The sequence below is a fragment of the Sorex fumeus genome, unplaced genomic scaffold (assembly GCF_029834395.1).
Source record: "Sorex fumeus unplaced genomic scaffold, SorFum_2.1 ptg000128l, whole genome shotgun sequence".
NCBI lineage: Eukaryota > Metazoa > Chordata > Mammalia > Eulipotyphla > Soricidae > Sorex > Sorex fumeus.
The window spans coordinates 16,886,412-16,905,144 of record NW_026606185.1 but is presented as its reverse complement, the minus strand read 5'-3'; the positions used below and the strand labels follow the sequence as shown (position 1 = coordinate 16,905,144).

The following is an 18,733-nucleotide window of genomic DNA, read 5'->3' as shown; positions in this document are numbered from 1 at the left end:
ATAAAATGTATCATCTTTGAGCATAAATAATTTTAGGGACATAAATTCTGTTAATGTGATAAAAAAAAAAAGTTTGCACAGATTTTAAGATGTCTTTCTGGATCTCTAATTTCTAGCCTCTACTTTCTTTGGTGGAGCCATGATTTAGTTTTGATTTATTTAAAATATTATTTATTAATTTTATGTCAGCTTCAAAAGCCGGTACAGGGGCTGGAGTGATAGCACAGCGGGTAGGGCGTTTGCTTTGCATACAGCCGACCCGGGTCCAATTCCCAGCATCCCATATGGTCCCTTGAGATACCACCAGGAATAATTCCTGAGTGCAGAACCAGGAGTAACCTTTATGCATCGCCATGTGTGACCCAAAAAGCCAAAAAAAAAAAAAAAGCAAAAATCGGTAATACGAGCCTGCTTTGTGCATATACTTATTCTAGAATTAATGTATCTATTCAGAAATAAAGCAATTTTATACAAAAGAAGCTTCAGCCATTTTAGTTGATAGAAAAAAATATGATTTTTGCATGAAAGGACACTTTGATGGGAAAAGAGACTTGGTTCTAGTCCTGGTGAAGTCCCAAGCTCTTACCATACTACCTACAATAAATGTGACAGAGAATTTTGAGTTGAATGGAGAGTTATTGAATGGATTGGTAAGAGGGAGGAAGAGAATAATAGATGAAAATAGAGATGGATGGATATTTCTGGGTTATACATTAAAAATTCCCTTTCCTTGACCAGAGTAGTGGTATACATGAGTGACTGGGAGGTCATCTGTCTGTGTGGTGCCCATTGTAGGCTAGGGCAGTCTTTGTCTTCACTGCTGGTTCTTGCTGCCTCCTGTAAGCGGTTACCATGAAGTCCTGGTTGGAGTGCCTTTGGAAGATTTTTTCTTTTCCAGTATTTGTTCTCATAGCACAGTGGTAGGGCGTTTGCCTTGCACGCAGCCAACATGGCCGACCCGAGTTGATTCCTCCGCCCGTCTCGGAGAGCCGGCAAGCTACCGAGAGTATCTCGCCCACACGGCAGAGCCTGGCAAGCTCCCCGTGACGTATTCGATATGCCAGACACAGTAACAACAAAGTCTCCAATAGAGACGTTACTGGGCCCGCTCGAGCAAATCGATGATCAACGGGAGGGCCTTTACTTACGTCACTGTCCCCTTAATTCTCCTTCAACAGAATTTAGTGGACAGATAAGTTAGCAAGATTACTTTGCGGGAGTGTCTCTGCATCTCTTTCTTTCATGGTTTTATCAAGTTGAAAAAATAAAGTTAGGAATAGAAAATAGTTTGGAGAGATTTTTGTTCTATTTGGATATCTTATCACTCCTAAATGTTCAGTGTTTCTGCCCATGGGCACAGGATTGTCTCATCTAGCAGGTGTTCTACACCCATAAATAGTGTAGTCCTAGGTTTGAAGAATTTGCTCATACAGTGTGTTGCAATGAAGCATCATGAAACTAGGAATTGGAAAATTCACAGGTTTTTTTTTTTTGGCAGCAAGAAGTTGTGGGGTGGGGTTGGGGGACAGTGGACTCACAAGCATTGCTTAGAGAGCCCAGGGACCACTCCCAGTGATACTTTTTTGGGGCAGAAGTTGTAATGCTTATGCCATCAACTGGTTTCTGCTCTGTTCTGTTGGTGCTATGGGTTCCTGGGTTATCAGACCTATAGCAGGCAGTGTTGGGAGTCATGAATTGCAGGGGCCTAACTGGGGCAGCACCTGCCAAACATGCATCCCAAGTCCTTCAGCTGTTTCCTCAAGTCAGATTGAGTTTTTATGTTAGACCTACAGTTCACTCATGGCTTGTTCTTGAATAATTTTTATATATAAGTATTTAGTCTTTAAGTATGTAGTCCTTAAAGAATTTTTGCATTAATTAGTAAATTAGAAGATGGAGTGATAGCTACCCAGTGTCTGTAACATGTGAATAATAAATAGTAACTTATAATTACTTTCTTTAATTGAAATTTTATAGATACAATTGTGCAGTCAGTTGTAGTAGTAAGGAATAATACATATTCTGTGTATATATTACCTAATTTCCTTCAGTGGTAACATTTTGCTAAGTTAAAGAATAATACTATAACAAGGATAATTATATTAGTTAATGTCATTGTCATCACTGTCATCCCATTGTTCATCAGTTACTTGAGCGGGTGCCAGTAATGTCTACATCCCAGCCCTGAGATTTTAGCAGCCTCTCCTTACTAAACTTTCCCAATGATTGGAAACTCTTTCAGGCTCAGGGGAATGAGACCTGCTATTGTTACTGCTTTTGGCGTATTGAATACACCACAGGTAGCTTGCCAGGCTTTGCCGTGATTAGTTAAAATATGGAGCTTATTTATATTTCTGCACTTGTGTCCCTGTATGCCTGTTTGTGGGTGTTTAATTTTGCACATATTTCACTTTTTGTGTGAAAATACATATAATACCATTTATTATTCAATAATTTTAGTTTATTATGTGCATTTATGTTATGCAGTTATCATCACCTTCTATACTCATTGATCATTTTTTGATCATTTTTGTCTTATAAAATCAAAATTCTGCATATTTTAAGCAAAAATTTCTCATTCTCCTCCAATTAAAATCCTGGCAAATACAATTTTACTTTCTGTTTTAGAAATCTGATGCTTATACGAATGAAATAAGCCGTACTTGGCCTTTTGTCACTGACTTATTTCACTTACCTCGGTGTCAGTTTCATCTACATTGTAGCATGTGCATAATTTTCCTCTTTTTTTGAGGGGGAATGACAATTTATTGTCTATCTATATCCCATTTGGCTTATTTATCCAATACCTTAGGGATGCTTCCTTGTATTAGCAAATGTCAGTAATGCTGCTGCAAGCCTCATAATTTCATTTTAAGCTAAGATTTGGGCAAACACTCCAGTGAAATCCTTTGTTTGTTTTTGGGCCACACCTGGTAGTGCTCAAGGCTTACCATGGTGCTTCTGTGCTCAGGTGTCACTCCTGGCGGGGCTTGAGGAACCATTTGGGTTGAGGATAGAACCTGTGTCAGTGGATGAAAGAGAAGAGTGTTACATTCTGCTATCTTTTTGATCACAAACACAGTGGAAGTGAACAGTTCCAGCATCACAAGAATTGCTCTTACTCTTTTACAACCTCTCATTCTTCTTATCCTCTCCCCCACTTCTTCCCTCTAGGAACCATTAGCTTGTTCTTCATTTATACCAATTTTATAAGTTGAATTACTTTGTGCACAATTTTTGTGACTGACTTCTTTTCACTCAGCATCAATCTCTTGAGATTGATTCAAGTTGTTGGGTATATCAATAGTTCTTTTTATGGTTGAGTATTATTCTATGCCATGGATTTATTGCGGTCTGTTTAATCAGTTTCCACTTGAATGGCAGTTAGACTGTGTTTTTTGAGCATTATTAATAAAACATATGCAAACTTGTGTTCAGACTTTTATATAAATGAAAAATTTCATTTCTCTGGGATGAACTTCCAAGAGTATAATTTGGACGGTGCTTGAAAACCTACATTTTCATGTTGATAAGCCATTATCATCCTGTGATCCAACTGTGCGTAAATATAAATATCTTGTGGACACGAAAAATTTTGATTGATACTACATGGTTTACACCCATGTTATCATTATTATGTGAGCGGTCTTTCCACCACCAGCTTGTATCACTTCCATTATGCTTATTCCTCCTGATCTCTTTCTCTCCCCATTTGGCTGTGTAATTTTCAGAATCCAAAGAAGATATTCTCCTTTCCTTGATCTGTTTTTTCCTTGTACCATTTTTTGTGTGGTGTTTATGTTTTTGGGTCACACCTGGTGGTGCTCCATGCTTTCCTCTGGGTCTGTGCTCAGTGATCACTCCTGGTGACACTAAGGATTCTATGTTGTTTGAGGGACTGAACATGGGTTTGCCACATGCAAGTCAAGTGCCCAACCCAATATACTATACCTCTGGCCCATTGTTAACATGTAATTTTTTATTATTTTTATTAATTTTTTTAAAAAAATTAAATGAATCCCTGTAAGATACAGTTACAGACTTACAAACTTTTGTGCTTACATTTCAGTCATACAATAATTGAGTACCCATCCTCCACCAGTTCCATTCTCTACCACCAGTGATCCCAGTATCCCATTCACCACCCCACCTCATCTCCCTCACCCCACCCCCCTCTGTCACAGGCCATTCCTGTTTGCTCTCTCTCTCTCTCTCTCTCTCTCTCTCTCTCTCTCTCTCTCTCTCTCTCTCTCTCTCTCCCCCCCTTTTAGGTGGTGCGGTTTGCAATATAGGTATTCAGTGGCCTTCATGTTTGGTCTATAGTCTACTTTCAGCTCGCATCTTCCAACCTGAGCTGGCCCACCAAGCACCCTTTACTTGGTGGTTCCTTATATATCTGAGCTGCCTATTCCCCCAGCATGTGAGGCCAGCTTCCAAACCATGGAGCAATCCTCCTGGTACTCATCTCTACTGTTCTTGGGTGTAAGTCTCGCATTCTGTTACTTTATGTTCCACAGATGAGTGCAATCTTTCTATGTCTCTCACTCTCTTTCTGACTAACTTTACTTAACAGGATACTCTTGTATGCAAATGTCATGACTTCATCTTTTCTAACAGCTGCATAGTATTCCATTGTGTAGATATACTAAACTTTCTTTAACCAGTTATCTTTTCTTGCGCACTTGGTTTTTTCCAGGTTCTGGCTAATGTAAACAGTGCTGCAGTGAATATACAAGTACAGATGTCATTTCTACTATACTTTTTTTGCAACTCCAAGATATATTCCCAGAAGTGGTATTGCTGGGTCAAATGGGAACTCAATTTCTAATTTTTTGAGAAGCATCTATACAGTTTGAGCCAGTCGCCATTCCCAACAGCAGTGAAAAGGGTCCCTTTCTCCCCACATCCTCACCAATACCAGTTGCTTTTATTCTTTTGGATGTGGGCCAGTCTTTGTGGTGTGAGATTATATCTCATTGTTTTGATCTGCATCACCCAGCTGATTAGAGATGAAGAGAGTTTTTTTGTGTGCCTTTTGGCTATTCAGATTTTTTCTTTGAGGAAGTTTCTGTTCATTTCGTTGCCCCATTTTCTGATGGGGTTTGACGTTTTCTTCTTTTGGAGTTCGACCAGTGCCCTGTATATCCTTGATATCAGACTCTTATCAGGAGGGTATTAGGTGAATATCTTTCCCATTCTGTAAATTGTTTTTGTATTATGTTCACGGTAACTTTTGAGGTTCAGAAGCTTCTTAGTTTAAGATAGTCCCATTTGTTTATCTCTGTTTTCCACTTGTTTGGTGAATGGCATGTCATCTTTGAAGATACGTTTAGCTTCAATATCATGGAGGCTTTTGCCAACCTTGTCTTTAATGTAGCTTATGGATTCTGGTCTGATGTTGAGGTCTTTAATCCATTTGATCTGAGTTTTGTACATGGTGTTAGGTAGATGTCTGAACTCATTTTTTGCCATGAAACTGTCCAGTTTTGCCAACACAATTTGTTAAAAAGGCTTTCCTTGATCCACTTTACATTTCTTGCCCCCTTATTAAAAATTAGATGATCACATATTTGAGGGTGTGTATAAGGATATTTCACCCTGTTCCATTGGTCTGTGACTCTGCCTTTTTTCTAGTACCATGTGTTTTAATTATTACTGCTCTGTAGTAGAGTTTAAGGTCGGGGAAGGTGATGCCTCCCAGCTTCTTTTCCCCAGGAATTGCTTTAGCTATGTGTGGGGGGTTGTTGTTCCATATGAATTTCAGGAGTGTTTGATACATTTCTTTGAAGAATATTATGGGTCTCCTTATAAGGATTGCATAGAATCTCTATAATGTTTTGGGGAGTATTGCCATTTTGACAATTTTAGTTCTCCCAGTGCATTAGCAGGGGATGTGTTTCCATTTATTCATGTCCTATTTTATTTCATGAAGTAGCATTTTGTAATATTCTTTGTACATGTTCTTTACCTCCTTAGTTAAACTGATTATGAGGTACTTGATTTTCTGAGGTATGATTGTGAGTGGGATTGCATTTTTTCATGTTGCTTTCCTCTCTTTCATTATTTGTGTATAGGAAAGCCATGGACTTTTGGGTATTGATTTTATAGCCTGTGACTTTACTATACAAGTCTAGAGTTTCTAGGAGTTTCTTGGTAGAGGCTTTAGGGTTCTATGAATATAGTATCATATTGTCTCTGAATAGTGGGAACTTGATTTCTTCCTTTCCTATCTGAATGCCTTTAATATATTTTTTTTGACTGACCACTCTTGCAAGTATTTCCAGAACTATATTGAACATAAGTGGTGAGAGTGGACATCCTTTTCTTGTCCCTGACCTTACCAGGAAAGCTCTTAGTTTTTTCCTTTTGAGGATAATGCTTGCCATAGGCTTGTAGTAGATGGCTTTGACTCTCTTTAGGAAAGTTCCTTCAAAACCCATTTTGGTGAGATTTTTCATAATAAACAGGTGCTTATTTATCTTTCATCACAAACAAATGCTTTCTCTGCATTTATTGATATGTTCATATAGATTTTGTGTATAGTTTTGTTGATATGATGGATTATGTTGGTTGATTTCTGAATGTTAAACCATCCTTGTATCCCCGGAATGAATCCCACTTGGTCATGGTGCATGATTTTTTTTTAAATTTTTATTAGTGAAACACCATGAGTACTGTTGTAAACTTACAATTTTTTGTGCTTGGGTTTCAATTATACAATGATTGAGTACCCATCCCTCCATCAGTGCCCAATCTCCTCCTCCAATGCTCCCAGTATCACTCTCACCCCCCTATCTTCCCCATCCCACCCCACCCGTGTGGCAGGACATTCCCTATTGTTTTCTCTCTCCTTTTGGGTGCTGTGATTTGCAAAAGAGGCATTGAGTGGCAATCGTGTTTGGTATATAGTTTACTTTCAGCATGCATCTTTCATCCTAGGAGGATCCTCCCAACAACCTTTATTTGGTGCTCCCTTCTCTATATGAGCTGCCTTTCCCCCTAGCATGTGCGGCTGGCCTCCAAGCCATGGAGTGAAGCTCCTGGTATTTATCTCCGCTATTTTTGGGTGTTAGTCTCCTATTTTGTTACTTTGTATTCCCCAGATGAATGCAGTCTTTCTATGTCTGTACCTCTCTTTCTGACTCATTTCACTTAGCATGATACTTTCCATGTAGTACCACTTGTATGTAAATTTCATGACCATCTTTTCTAACAGCTGCATAGTAGTCCACTGTGTAGATGTACCAAAGTTTCTTTAAAAAGTCATCTGTTCTCGGGAACTCAGGATTTTTCCCATACTTTGGCTACTGTGAACAGTGCAACAATGAACATAGTAGTTCAGATGTCATTTCAACTGTACTTTTTTTGCCTTTCCGGGATATATTTCCAGAAGTGGTATTGCTGGGTCAAATGGGAGTTTGATTTCTAATTTTTTTAGAATCGTTCATACTGTTTTCCGAAAGGGCTGAACCAGTTGGCATTCACACCAGCAGTGAAGGAGAGTCCCTTTCTCCCACATCCATGCCAGCACCGGTTGCTTTTGTTCTTTTGGATGTGGGCCAGTCTCTGTGGTCTGAGATGATATCTCATTGTTGCTTTGTTCTGTATCTCCCTTATGATTAGTGATGTAGAGCTTTTTCAAATGTCCCTTTTAGCCATTTGGATTTTTTCTATGGAAAAGTTTTTGTTCATTTCATCACTCCATTTTTTGATGGGGTTAGATGTTTTCTTCTTGGAGAGTTCAAATAGTGCTTTGTATATCCTTGATATCAACCCCTTATCAGATGGGTATTGGGTAAATATCCTTTCCATTCTGTAGATTGTCTTTGTATTCTGGTCACTCTATCTTTTGAGTTTCAGAAGCATCTTAATTTAAGATAGTCCCATTTTTTTTATCTCTGTTTCCACTTGGTTGGTCAGTGGACTGTCATCTTTGAAGATACCGTTAGCCTCTATATCCTGGAGGGTTTTGCCGAACTTGTCTTCAATGTACCTCGTAGATTTTGGCCTGATGTTGAGATTTTTAATCCATTTTTATCTGACTTTTGTGCATGGTCTTAGGTCGAGGCCTAAGCCGATTTTTTGCATGAGGTTGTACAGTTATGCCAGCACCATTTGTTGAAGAGGCTTTCTTTGTTCCACTTCACATTTCTTGCTCTCTTATCAAAGATTAGATGTTCATGCATTTGCGATTGTGTGTATGGATATTCCACCCTGTTCCATTGGTCTGTGGCCCTGCCTTTCTTCCAGTACCATGCTGTTTTAATTATTACCGCTTTGCAGTAGAGTTTGACGTTGGGTAGGGTAATGCCTCCCCACGTCTTTTTCCCAAGAATTGCTTTTGTGGACGTTTGTTGTTCCATATGAATTTCAGGAGTGCTTGATCTATTTCTTTGAAGAATTTCTGGGTATCCTTATAGGGATTGCATTGATTCTATATAATGCTTTCAGAAGTATTGGCATTTTGATGATGTTAATTCTTCCTGGGCTGGAGCGATAGCACAGTGGTAGGGTGTTTGCCTTGCACGCAGCCAACATGGCCGACCCGAGTTCGATTCCTCCACCCCTCTTGGAGAGCCTGGCAAGCTACCGAGAGTATCTTGCCCACACGGCAGAGCCTGGCAAGCTACCTATGATGTATTCGATATGCCAAACACAGTAACAACGAAGTCTCCAGTGGAGACGTTACTGGGACTGCTCGAGCAAATCAGTGAACAACGGGAGGACAGTGCTTGCTTGCTTGCTAATTCTTCCTATCCATGAGCAGGGGATATGTTTCCATTTCCTCATGTCCTCTTTCATTTCATGGAGTAGCATTTTGTAGTTTTCATTGTAGAGATCCTTTACTTCTTTAGTTAGGCTGATTCCAAGGTATTTGATTTTCTGGGGCACAATTGTGAACAGGATTATTTTTTTCATATCACTTTCCTCTCATTATTTGTGTATAGGAAGGCCATGGATTTTTGGGCATTGATTTTATAGCCTGAGACTTTACTGTACAAATCTATTGTTTCTAGGAGCTTCTTGGTAAGAGGATGTAGTATTCTTGAGATATAATATAATATCATCTGCAAATAGTGAGAGTTTGATTTCTTCCATTCCTATCAGGAACCCTTTAATGTCTTTTTCTTGCCTAATCGCTATTGCAAGTACTTCCAGTACTTGTTAAACAGAAGTGGTGATAGTGGCATCCTTGTCTTGTCCTTGATCTTAGAGGAAAGGCCCTTAGTTTTTTCCCATTGAGGATAATGCTTGCCATGGGTTTGTCATTGATGGCTTTGACTATCTTGAGTCAAAATTAGTCAGAGTTCCTTCAAAACCCATTTTGGTGAGAGTTTTCATCATAAATGGGTGCTGTATCTTGTCAAAAGTTTTCTCTGCATCTATTGATATGATTATATGGGTTTTATCTTTACTTTTGTTGATATGATGGATTATGTTGATTGATTTCCGAATTGTAAACTATCTTTGCATACCCAGGTTGACTCCTACTTGGTATGGTATATGATCTTTTTGATCAGTTGTTGGATTCTATTTGCTAATATTGTGTTGAGGAACTTTGCATCCATGTTCATCAGGATATCTGCCTGTAGTTTTTTTTTAGTGGTGTGTTTGTTTGCTTTTGGTATTAGGGAGATATGTGCCTCATAGAAACTGTTTGAGTGTGTTTCTGTTTCTTCAGTTTCCTGGAGAAGCTTGAGAAGAACTGGCAATAGGTCCTCTTTAAAAGTTTGGAAGAACTTGCTAGTGTATTGGTCTGTACCTCCACTTTTGTTTTTTGGAAGACTTTTGATTACAGTTTCAATTTCCTTGATAGTATGAGGTCTATTCAGGTATTCCAAATCTCGGTTCAGTCTTGAGAGAGTATAGGAATCCAGTTATTTATCCATTTCTTCTAGGTTCTCTTGTTTCGTGTCATACAGACTTTCAAAGCAGTCTCTGATGATGTTTTGTATTTCTTTGGTTTCTGTTATGATGTCCCCCTTTACATTTCTGATTCGGTTTATTAGGGTTTTCTCTCTCTCTCTCTCTCTCTCTCTCTCTCTCTTTCTTTGTGTCTCTTGGTAGTAGTTTATCACTTAATCCCTTAATCACTTAACTTCCCATTAGTCGTCGATTTGCTCGAGTGGGCACCAGTAACGTCTCCATTTCTCCCTGTCACGTGTTAGTGTAGCCCAATGGCATCTGTTCGCTCCGGGAACATGAAGGGCCTCAAACCGATAGTTCATGATCTTGACGAAGAAGTCTGCCCATCTGGTAGGTGGACGGCCACGCAGTCTTTTGACATCCCGTGGAATCCAATCAGTAACAGCTCTAGTCCAACGGCCGTCTTTAAATCTCATTATGTGACCAGCCCATCTGATTTTCGATACCTTGGCAAATGAGACAGCGTCCCTGATCCTTGATCGTCGACGGATGTCAGAACTCCGGATTCTTTCTCTCATTTGAGTGAAACGTGATATTCCAAGCATAGCTCTTTCTATTCTTCTTTGGGAGACCTGAATAGTGTTCTCATCTTGTTTGCGTAGGGCCCAGGTCTCTGAGGCATATGTTAATGCAGGAAGAACAGTGGAATCAAAGAGATGTGCCCGGAGCCGGAGGTTCTTCGTCCTCTTAGCTGTTTCTTCGACGTTCTTGAAGGCTTTCCAAGCCACTCTCTTTCTCCCGCGCAGCTCGGGTGCCAGGTCATTTGTCATGTTGACGTCTCGACCTAGGTACACATAGCGGTTGCATTCGGAGTTGGTCGTTCCATTGAGAGCGAATGGGGTATCAGGAACGAGGCTGTTTCTCATAAACATTGTCTTCGTAAGATTCAGCTGTAGTTCTACCTTTCCACACTCACGGTCAAAGTCGGCCAGCATTTGTGCCGCTTGGCTGATGTTTGGTGTTATTAAAACAATGTCATCAGCAAAGCAGAGGTGGTGTAGTTGCTGACCATTTATCTTCACTCCCATTCCTTCCCATTCCAGTCGTCACATGATGTTCTCGAGGGTGGCACTGAAGAGTTTCGGTGAAATGGTATCACCCTGCCGCACCCCTCTCTTGACATCAACGATCACTTCTTTGTAGAATGGTGAGATCCTGGTAGTGAATCCGCAATACAGCTCACGGAGGATCCTGATGTATTGGGCTTGAATGCCCTGATTGGCTAGGGCTTCAATGACCGCTTCCGTCTCAACAGAATCCAAGACCTTCTTTAAATCAATGAACGTTAAACAGAGCGGCATCTTGAACTCCCGAGAAACCTCAATGAGCTTGGTTATCGTGTGGATATGGTCGATGGTGCTGAATCCTTTGGGGAACCCTGCTTGCTCGCATGGTTGTCCTTCATCTAGTGTTCTGCCAATCCTATTTAGGATGATTCGAGTGAACAACTTGTAGATGACAGACAATAGGCAGATCAGGCGATAGTTGCCAATGTCATGGATGTCTCCCTTCTTGAACAGTAGTATGATCCTGCTGGTTTTCCATTGGGACGGAACCTTGCATTCAGACAGGTAGCGAGTGAAGAGCTGAGCCAGTGTATTGATGAGTACTTACGGCAGGTTCTTCAGGTGTTCAGGTCTGACCTTGTCTGGGCTAGGTGCTGTTCGTTTCTTTACCGATGAAATGGCGTGTCGGATTTCGGAAGGGAGAACATTGGGAACGACATATCCATCCTGTGGAATTTGGTATGTCGGCAAGTGGACATGGCTATCGAAGAGATTTGAGTAGAAGTCATGGATAATCTTCTCCATTCCCGTTCTGGAGGATGTGATGGATCCATCAGGACGTCGGAGGGCAGTCATCTTGGTCTTATAGTTGGCGAAGGACAGGCGGGCGTTACGAATACTTTTCCTGGCTTCTGCCACATCTACCAGTACTTCTGCTCTTCTCTGTTTGAGGTCTTCCTTGATCACATCTCTGCACTGCTTTGCGAGCTCGGACGTTAGCTTGCGGTTGCCTGAGGCATGCGCCAAACCACGCTGGCGAATTAGCTCAAGAGTTTTCGAAGATAGGCGATTTTTTGTGGCTATCTCTCTCTTGGCGTTCCTCGCACATTCATGGAGGTGCTGAACCAGTCGATCGTATTCCTCGTCAATGTTATCAACAATGGCATCTTCCCATGTTGCAGCAATAGTACCAAAGAGTTCCCAGTTGGTGGTCATTCTGGGAGTTCTCTTTTTGAACTTTGCAGCCCTTTCTCCCCGCTCTGTGAAGTAGAATTTTGCACGAAGGTGATGGTGGTCCGATCCCGTTCAAAATTTTGGGACAAGAGCGACATCGGTCAGGCAAAACCGTCGATTGAATATGATGTGGTCTATTTCGTTGTGGAATCGTCCACCGGGAGACTCCCTTGTCCATTGTTTAGATTCTGCCTTCTGGAACTGTGAGTTACCATGAATGGTCTTGGTCGACATGATGAACTCAGACCGTCTCTCACCCTGTTCATTCCATTCTAGGCCATGGGTCCCGATGTGAAGTTCTTCAGCTGATCTTCTCGGTCCTATCTTGGCATTAAAATCACCCACAATGATCTTGTAGAAGGTGTGGTCTTCTTCATACAACTTCTCTAGCTCCATGTAGAATGTCTCGATTTCTCTTTCATCATAATGAGATGTTGGTGCATAGACAATGAAGATAGAAACTGCAGGCAGTGAGCCACATCTATTCAAATGTAAACGTCCAATTTGGGTTGTTAGGCATTCGAATGAATCAATGCTCTTGGCCAAGTTTGTGTTGACAAGGACACAGACGCCTCCAACACCTCTTTTGTCACATGTTCTGGGGAATAATTCTTCTCCAGTGTCGAAAATGGCATGGTGAGATTCGTGCCTTCTTGTCTTTCTTTCCTTCTGACTGGTTTGGGGTCCTTTTGTTGGTCCTTTTCTAAGATCTTGGGTTGTGAATTCAAATTCCTTATGTGTGTCCTTTCTTCCTTCCCAAGAAATGCTTTCAGCACTATTAATTTTCCCCTTAATACGACTTTACCTGCATCCTATAAGTTCTGGTAACTTGTGACTTCATTCTCATTTGTTTCCAGATATCTTATAATTTCTTCCATGATTTCCTTCTTGACTCACCCGTTGTTCAACATTGAGTTGTTTAATTTCCATGTGTTTGATTTGGTTCTCCACATCTGTGTGTGATTAACTTCTATCTTCATTACAATGTGGTCTGAAAAGATAGTTGATACAATTTCTGTCTTCCTGATTCTATTGAGGTATGTTTTGTGACCTAGCACATGATCTGTTTTGGAGAATGTTCCATGTGCACTGGAAAAAAGTGTATTCTTTCTTTTTGTGATGTAAAGCCCTGTATTGATCTATTAGTACCCTCTCTTCTATTTCATCCTTCAAAGCCAGTGTTTGCCTGCTGAGGCTTAACATTGTTTATCTATAGGCAAGTTACCAAGAGTTTCCCACCCTCACAGCAGTGCCTAACAAGCTACCCATGGTGTATTTGATATGCTAAAAACAGTAACAAGTCTCACAATGGAGATGTTAACAAGTCTCACAATGGAGATGTTACTGGTGCCTGTGCAAGCAAATCAATGAACAACTGGAGGACAGTGCTACAGTGCTACATTTGAGTCACTGTGAGATAGACCCTTATAGACATTTCAGACTATTCATAACAAGCAACACAAAATAAATTATCTAGTGTCTGCCTGGGGGGCAGGCTTGACTGTTGGTGGGAAAATTAGAAAAAATGGTGATGGGAAGGTGTAATGGTGGTGAGATTGGTTTTGAAATATTGAATGCATTCAATTATTGTGAACAGATTTATAAAAATAAAATATAAAAATTTTTTAAAAAGATATGACATTGTGCAGTTTTAGACAATTACTCTTTTATGAAAATGAGTGACTTCAATAATTCTGTTTTCTTATGTAGCCTCAATCTCCCTGAACTGTCTATTTCATTCCACAAGTGTCATTCATTCTGAAACTTCAGAGCATTTTACTCTTTTCTGTTTTACATCTCCCATGATCAGACATTTTCTAAGAACTCTCTTGCTTTGACCACTGCAGAGATTTTTATATTGTTCTCTTAATTTATATCTCTGCCACCTGAATTTCAGTTAGCATGGTTTCTTCCTCATATTTTTACTATTATGTCTTCTAGAGTCTGTATCTCAGGATTAGAGCCTCTGAAACCTGGTCACTGATAACCTAGGTCCCATTTTTCTGTGGTTATCCATACCTCAGGACCTTTGCACATACCACCACCACACTGTTAGTTCATTCATATGCAGCTATCAGCTCCAATTACACTTATGGGAAATCCTCTTGTTATACATTCTTCTAGTATACTCTACATGTCTTTCATAACCCTAACTATAGTTTGTGCTATTTAATTTCTATAAAGTCACAGGTCAATGTGGTGTAGTCTAACCAGTGAATTCCTCTCAAATGAGTTATCAGAATATGTTCTCTAGATAAATTTATCTTAATATTGTCCATAGGGGGCTGGAGCGATAGCACAGCAGATAGGGCATTTGCCTTGCACGCGACTGACCCAGGTTCAATTCATTCGTCCCTCTCAGAGAGTCTGGCAAGCTACCAACAGTATCCTGCCCGCATGGCAGAGCCTGACAAGCTCCCTGTGGTGTATTTGATATGCCAAAAACAGTAACAACAAGTCTCACAATGGAGATGTCCCTGGTGCCCACTTGAGCAAATTGATGAACAATGGGAGAACAGTGCTACAGTGCTTATTGTTCATAGTAAAAAAGTCTCAAATTTCCTATTGCAAATATCTGCTTTTAACTATGATAGTCATCCCTCAAGCCCCCAAATAATGGGTGAGTTCTTGAGGTAGGGAACTGTCTAACCCCTTGAAAAGTATTATTATTTACCTGTGTAGCTCTGGAGCCTGTGATATTGACTGGCAGATACTAGTAACTCCAGGAATGCTTATTGAAAACATGCATGAATCCAGGGAAGCTAGTTGTCTTATGCATTGAGTGATATTGGGTAAGAAGTTGCAGAAAAAAATAATGAATAATGTAAATCTTTATTAATTTTCCAGGTGATTTTTGAAGTAATAACTTCAGGACATTCAGGTTACATCGCTATTGATGAAGTGAAGGTCTTAGGACATCCATGTAGTAAGTTGCTTCAACTTTTGTTGCTTATGATTATAACTTTACAGGAATATGCTTAATAATTATATGGATTAAAATATTATTTCTCAGTAGAAATAGTCCCTATAAGAGAGTTCACCAACAGACTCTGGGTATTAGTTTGCTAGAGCATAAATCCAAAAACATATATGTCGTGTGTAAATCTCACTATAAGTGTCAAGGTGTCTTTTAAAATGAAAATCAGAAATAAACACTAGACTGGGTTTTCATTTGGTGGAGGGGGGTTTGAAAGGGGAGGGGGCTGATATTCCTGGGAAAGGCATATGCTTACCACTTGATCCACATTCCCGTGAGTGTCCTTTGATTCTTTTTTTAAATGATCAACTTAAAAATATTGAGGTACTTTATTATTTAATCTAGTATATTTCTGCTAGAGTTCCACGAAAGGTGTTTCATGACATAGGGCTTTTCTGTTTGGTATAAGAATCCCAATTTAACTATCCAGAAACTACTGAAATTGTCTGTTTTTCTTTTTCTTGTGATGCAGCATATTTGTTATTGACATTTACTTGGAGGAATGTGAGGGGAGAGAGAGAGGGAGGAAAAAAAAGTGTGTTCAAAAAGAACACAGGCATCTTCAGACAGGAAAAATAACCAGAAGCTGTTTTTCTTTTAAAAATTAATACTTAGAAAATGTCTATTGAATGATAAACATATTTCTTTCCTTTTATCTTTCCGTATGGAAACTGCTAACACTTTATTGTGTTTGCATCTGAAGCTTTATCTTAAGTCAGAAGATTTCAGATTGCCAGCTCCCTTTCTTCTGTCTCTGCCCAGAATCTATCCCACTGACAAACTTGCTGTTCACCCTCTTCAGCTAGGAGGGTTTTCTAACCAAGAAGCAGAAATCTCTGGGCTAATTTAAGCAGAAAAGCTTGTATTGAAAGGGGAGTAGATTACGAATAGAATCACTGGACCCAGATAATTAGCAGGAATCAGGAGGGAAGTTCTGTGGTCAAATAATTGGTGACTGCAGTGCCAGTTTGATTCTGGAGCTTGGGGGAGCACAGTGCTGACCCCTGCAGCAAGGGTCTCCTCACCTGTGGAAGCAGGCCTGCACCTTTACTGAGGAACAGAGTGGGGACTTTCCCAGTCTCAGAATAGGGCTGTGGGACTGGCAAAGACAGTACCCAGCTCTACAGAGGCCTGTGTGCACTTGTGTATGTGTGTGCTCCTCTGCTGAGCCATGGGCATGCATATGCTGTGTGTCATAACTGCTCTGCATCATTTTGGGGGGGTTAGGGTGAGAGTATATGGTCCTAAGCAGTGCTTAAGGGACTGGGGAGCTACTCCTGATGATACTCTGCCAACTGTGTCAGATGATTCTGTGAGGAACCTGGAGTTGTGATATTTTTCAGAACCAGCAGTTCTGGGAACCCCAGGGTCATACCCAGTGGTACAGGAGCATGTCATGCTGGGGCCTAACTTTGGGGCTTTGGACCTGTGTGCTAGGTTCCTGAGCTATCTTCCTGGCCCCTACTCTGCACCTTAAAAAGCAAAGAAATTGGATAGGAGTGATTGTCTGGCAGATAAGATGCTTGCCTTACATATAGCTGATCCATGTTATACTCCCATAACCAGGTATACTCCTCTGAACCCCGCCAGGTGTGATCCCTGAGTGCAGAAACAGTTATAATCCCTGAGTACCAGCTGGTGTGGCCCAAAATAAAAGCAAACAAAACAAGCAGGAAAGTAATGTTTGCCATGTGCAAGTATTCTAACACATGACATCTAATGGTACATACACATTTACCCTGCATTTCCCCCCAACCTAGCATTACATTTCTTAGGTCAGTCCATGGTATTTTCTCATGTGTAGCTACATTTAATTTTTCTCCTCTGTGTGGACCTCTGTCTCTGTCTCTGTTTCTGTCTCTGTCTCTCTAATTCTCTCTCTCTCTCTCTCACATACACACACACACACACACACACACACACACACACACACACAGAGCATTTTCCTCCGTGAAAGACATTGATTCAGTGTGTACCACTGTGGTACGATGTGGGAGAGCATCTACTTCTGTATTCTGGAAGCAGAATTGCTGGGGTATAAAGTAGCAACACTTTGAGTTTTATTAGATACTGCCAAATTGTGATGAAAGATGTCTGAATCAGTTCATACTCCCACCAGCAACTTTTGGGTGTTTTATTTTTTTTCTATATCCTTGACCCAAATTGATGTAATCAGACTTTAAATTTCTTACCCCCGGAGGAATGTAAGCCTGCTTGATTTTTAGGGAGTTTGGCTTTAAAGAGAAACTGACGAGTTCATACAATCTTGAGTGTCTGCTTATGCTTGCTACCCAAATTCATGAGAGAATACTTTCATTTACCCTGCTATTGGGAGTATACATATTTGTAGATGTGTCTTGACTTTCATTGCCTAGGTTGGATAGCTTATGACTTATGGAAGTTCTGGAGAAGTTCTTTACGGTCATTATCTAATGAGGATGTCATGATACAGTTACTTGATTACACACAATGAGGTTCTGCTCCTTCCCAGATCTTTTATCTGGTGCTCAGAGCTCACTGCAGTATGAAAATGGAAAAGATATTGCAGTGCTCATTTCTAAGGCAGGCGTCCCTTCTGTAGCATAAGGTGTTTTCTTTTTCATTTTGTCTCCCAGATCAGTGAGTATATGAATCCCTCCTCCCCACACACACACCTTTTTTTTCCTGAAAAGACAGGAAAATAAACAATGTTATGCCTAATCAGAAGAGCTGAGCAAATTTAGGAAGTCTACTATAATTACCTGAGTTGGATCATTTCCAGATTTGGAGGCAAAAGCTTCAGGCTTGGAAAAGTGCTGTGGGGTATTGTAAATATTGAGACTTCTCATTTACCTCTTACCAAGAAATGAAAATGCAGAGACAGTGTTTGCCAGCGTGTGCCTGCTGTGTGCTGAGCACTGTTTGTGAAAGCCAGTCTCACCAATAACAAAAGTGTTGCTGCCCTGGGTGTCAAGACTGTGGTTAGAATCTGGTTGTACCCATATTCCTTTTTATATCCTATGTTACAGCTACATTTAGCTGCTGGCCAATAGAACGGCTCCTGGATAGCTCCTTTTTTCCCCCCGTAGGATTTGGGTAATTGTCTTCAATAAAGCATAGACTTGTCTTTCCTGAAATGTGCCTTCTGCAGTTTAGTTCATTTCTTCCAAGCCCAGATGTCTTTGGTCAGTCATTGAAACAGCATTTATCTTCTCTTCTTGGAGAATACTCCTGCTAATACCTGACTGATTTTCCCAACTGCTGTTAGGACACATAGAATTGCAAAACAGGCTCCTCACTCAGGAGATGTATGGCACAACATTTTCAACTGTAAGCTTTAAATTCTTTCAGTGATTGCCCTTTTGTAGTTACTTTTTCCTGAATCTCTCAGTTTATGGTGGAAAGATGCAAATAAAGATTTAAAGAAGGCAATAATTTGTCTAAAATGGAAAGGTAACATTTAAACTAGCATCCTATCAAGATTTCTAAATAATAATTAGTTATTGAAAAAATTGATGCTCATTAAATTAAATATAAGTTGTATAAATGCTTCCTATCACAAAACATATATTCATATCTCCCAAAAGATGCAAAACTGCTGAAGTTTATT

The 18,733-nt window shown here is 40.2% G+C and overlaps 1 protein-coding gene across 7 annotated transcripts in view; it reads left to right on the top strand.

The window, feature by feature from the left end:
- The window catches only part of PTPRM (protein tyrosine phosphatase receptor type M), an 890,665-nt gene that overhangs the window by 367,919 nt on the left and 504,013 nt on the right, over positions 1–18,733 (top strand). For all 7 annotated transcript variants that reach the window (XM_056137857.1, XM_056137858.1, XM_056137855.1 and 4 more), the window contains exon 4: positions 15,015–15,093. In XM_056137857.1, the coding sequence (XP_055993832.1) occupies positions 15,015–15,093 (79 nt within the window). The remainder of the gene's footprint in view (positions 1–15,014; positions 15,094–18,733) is intronic.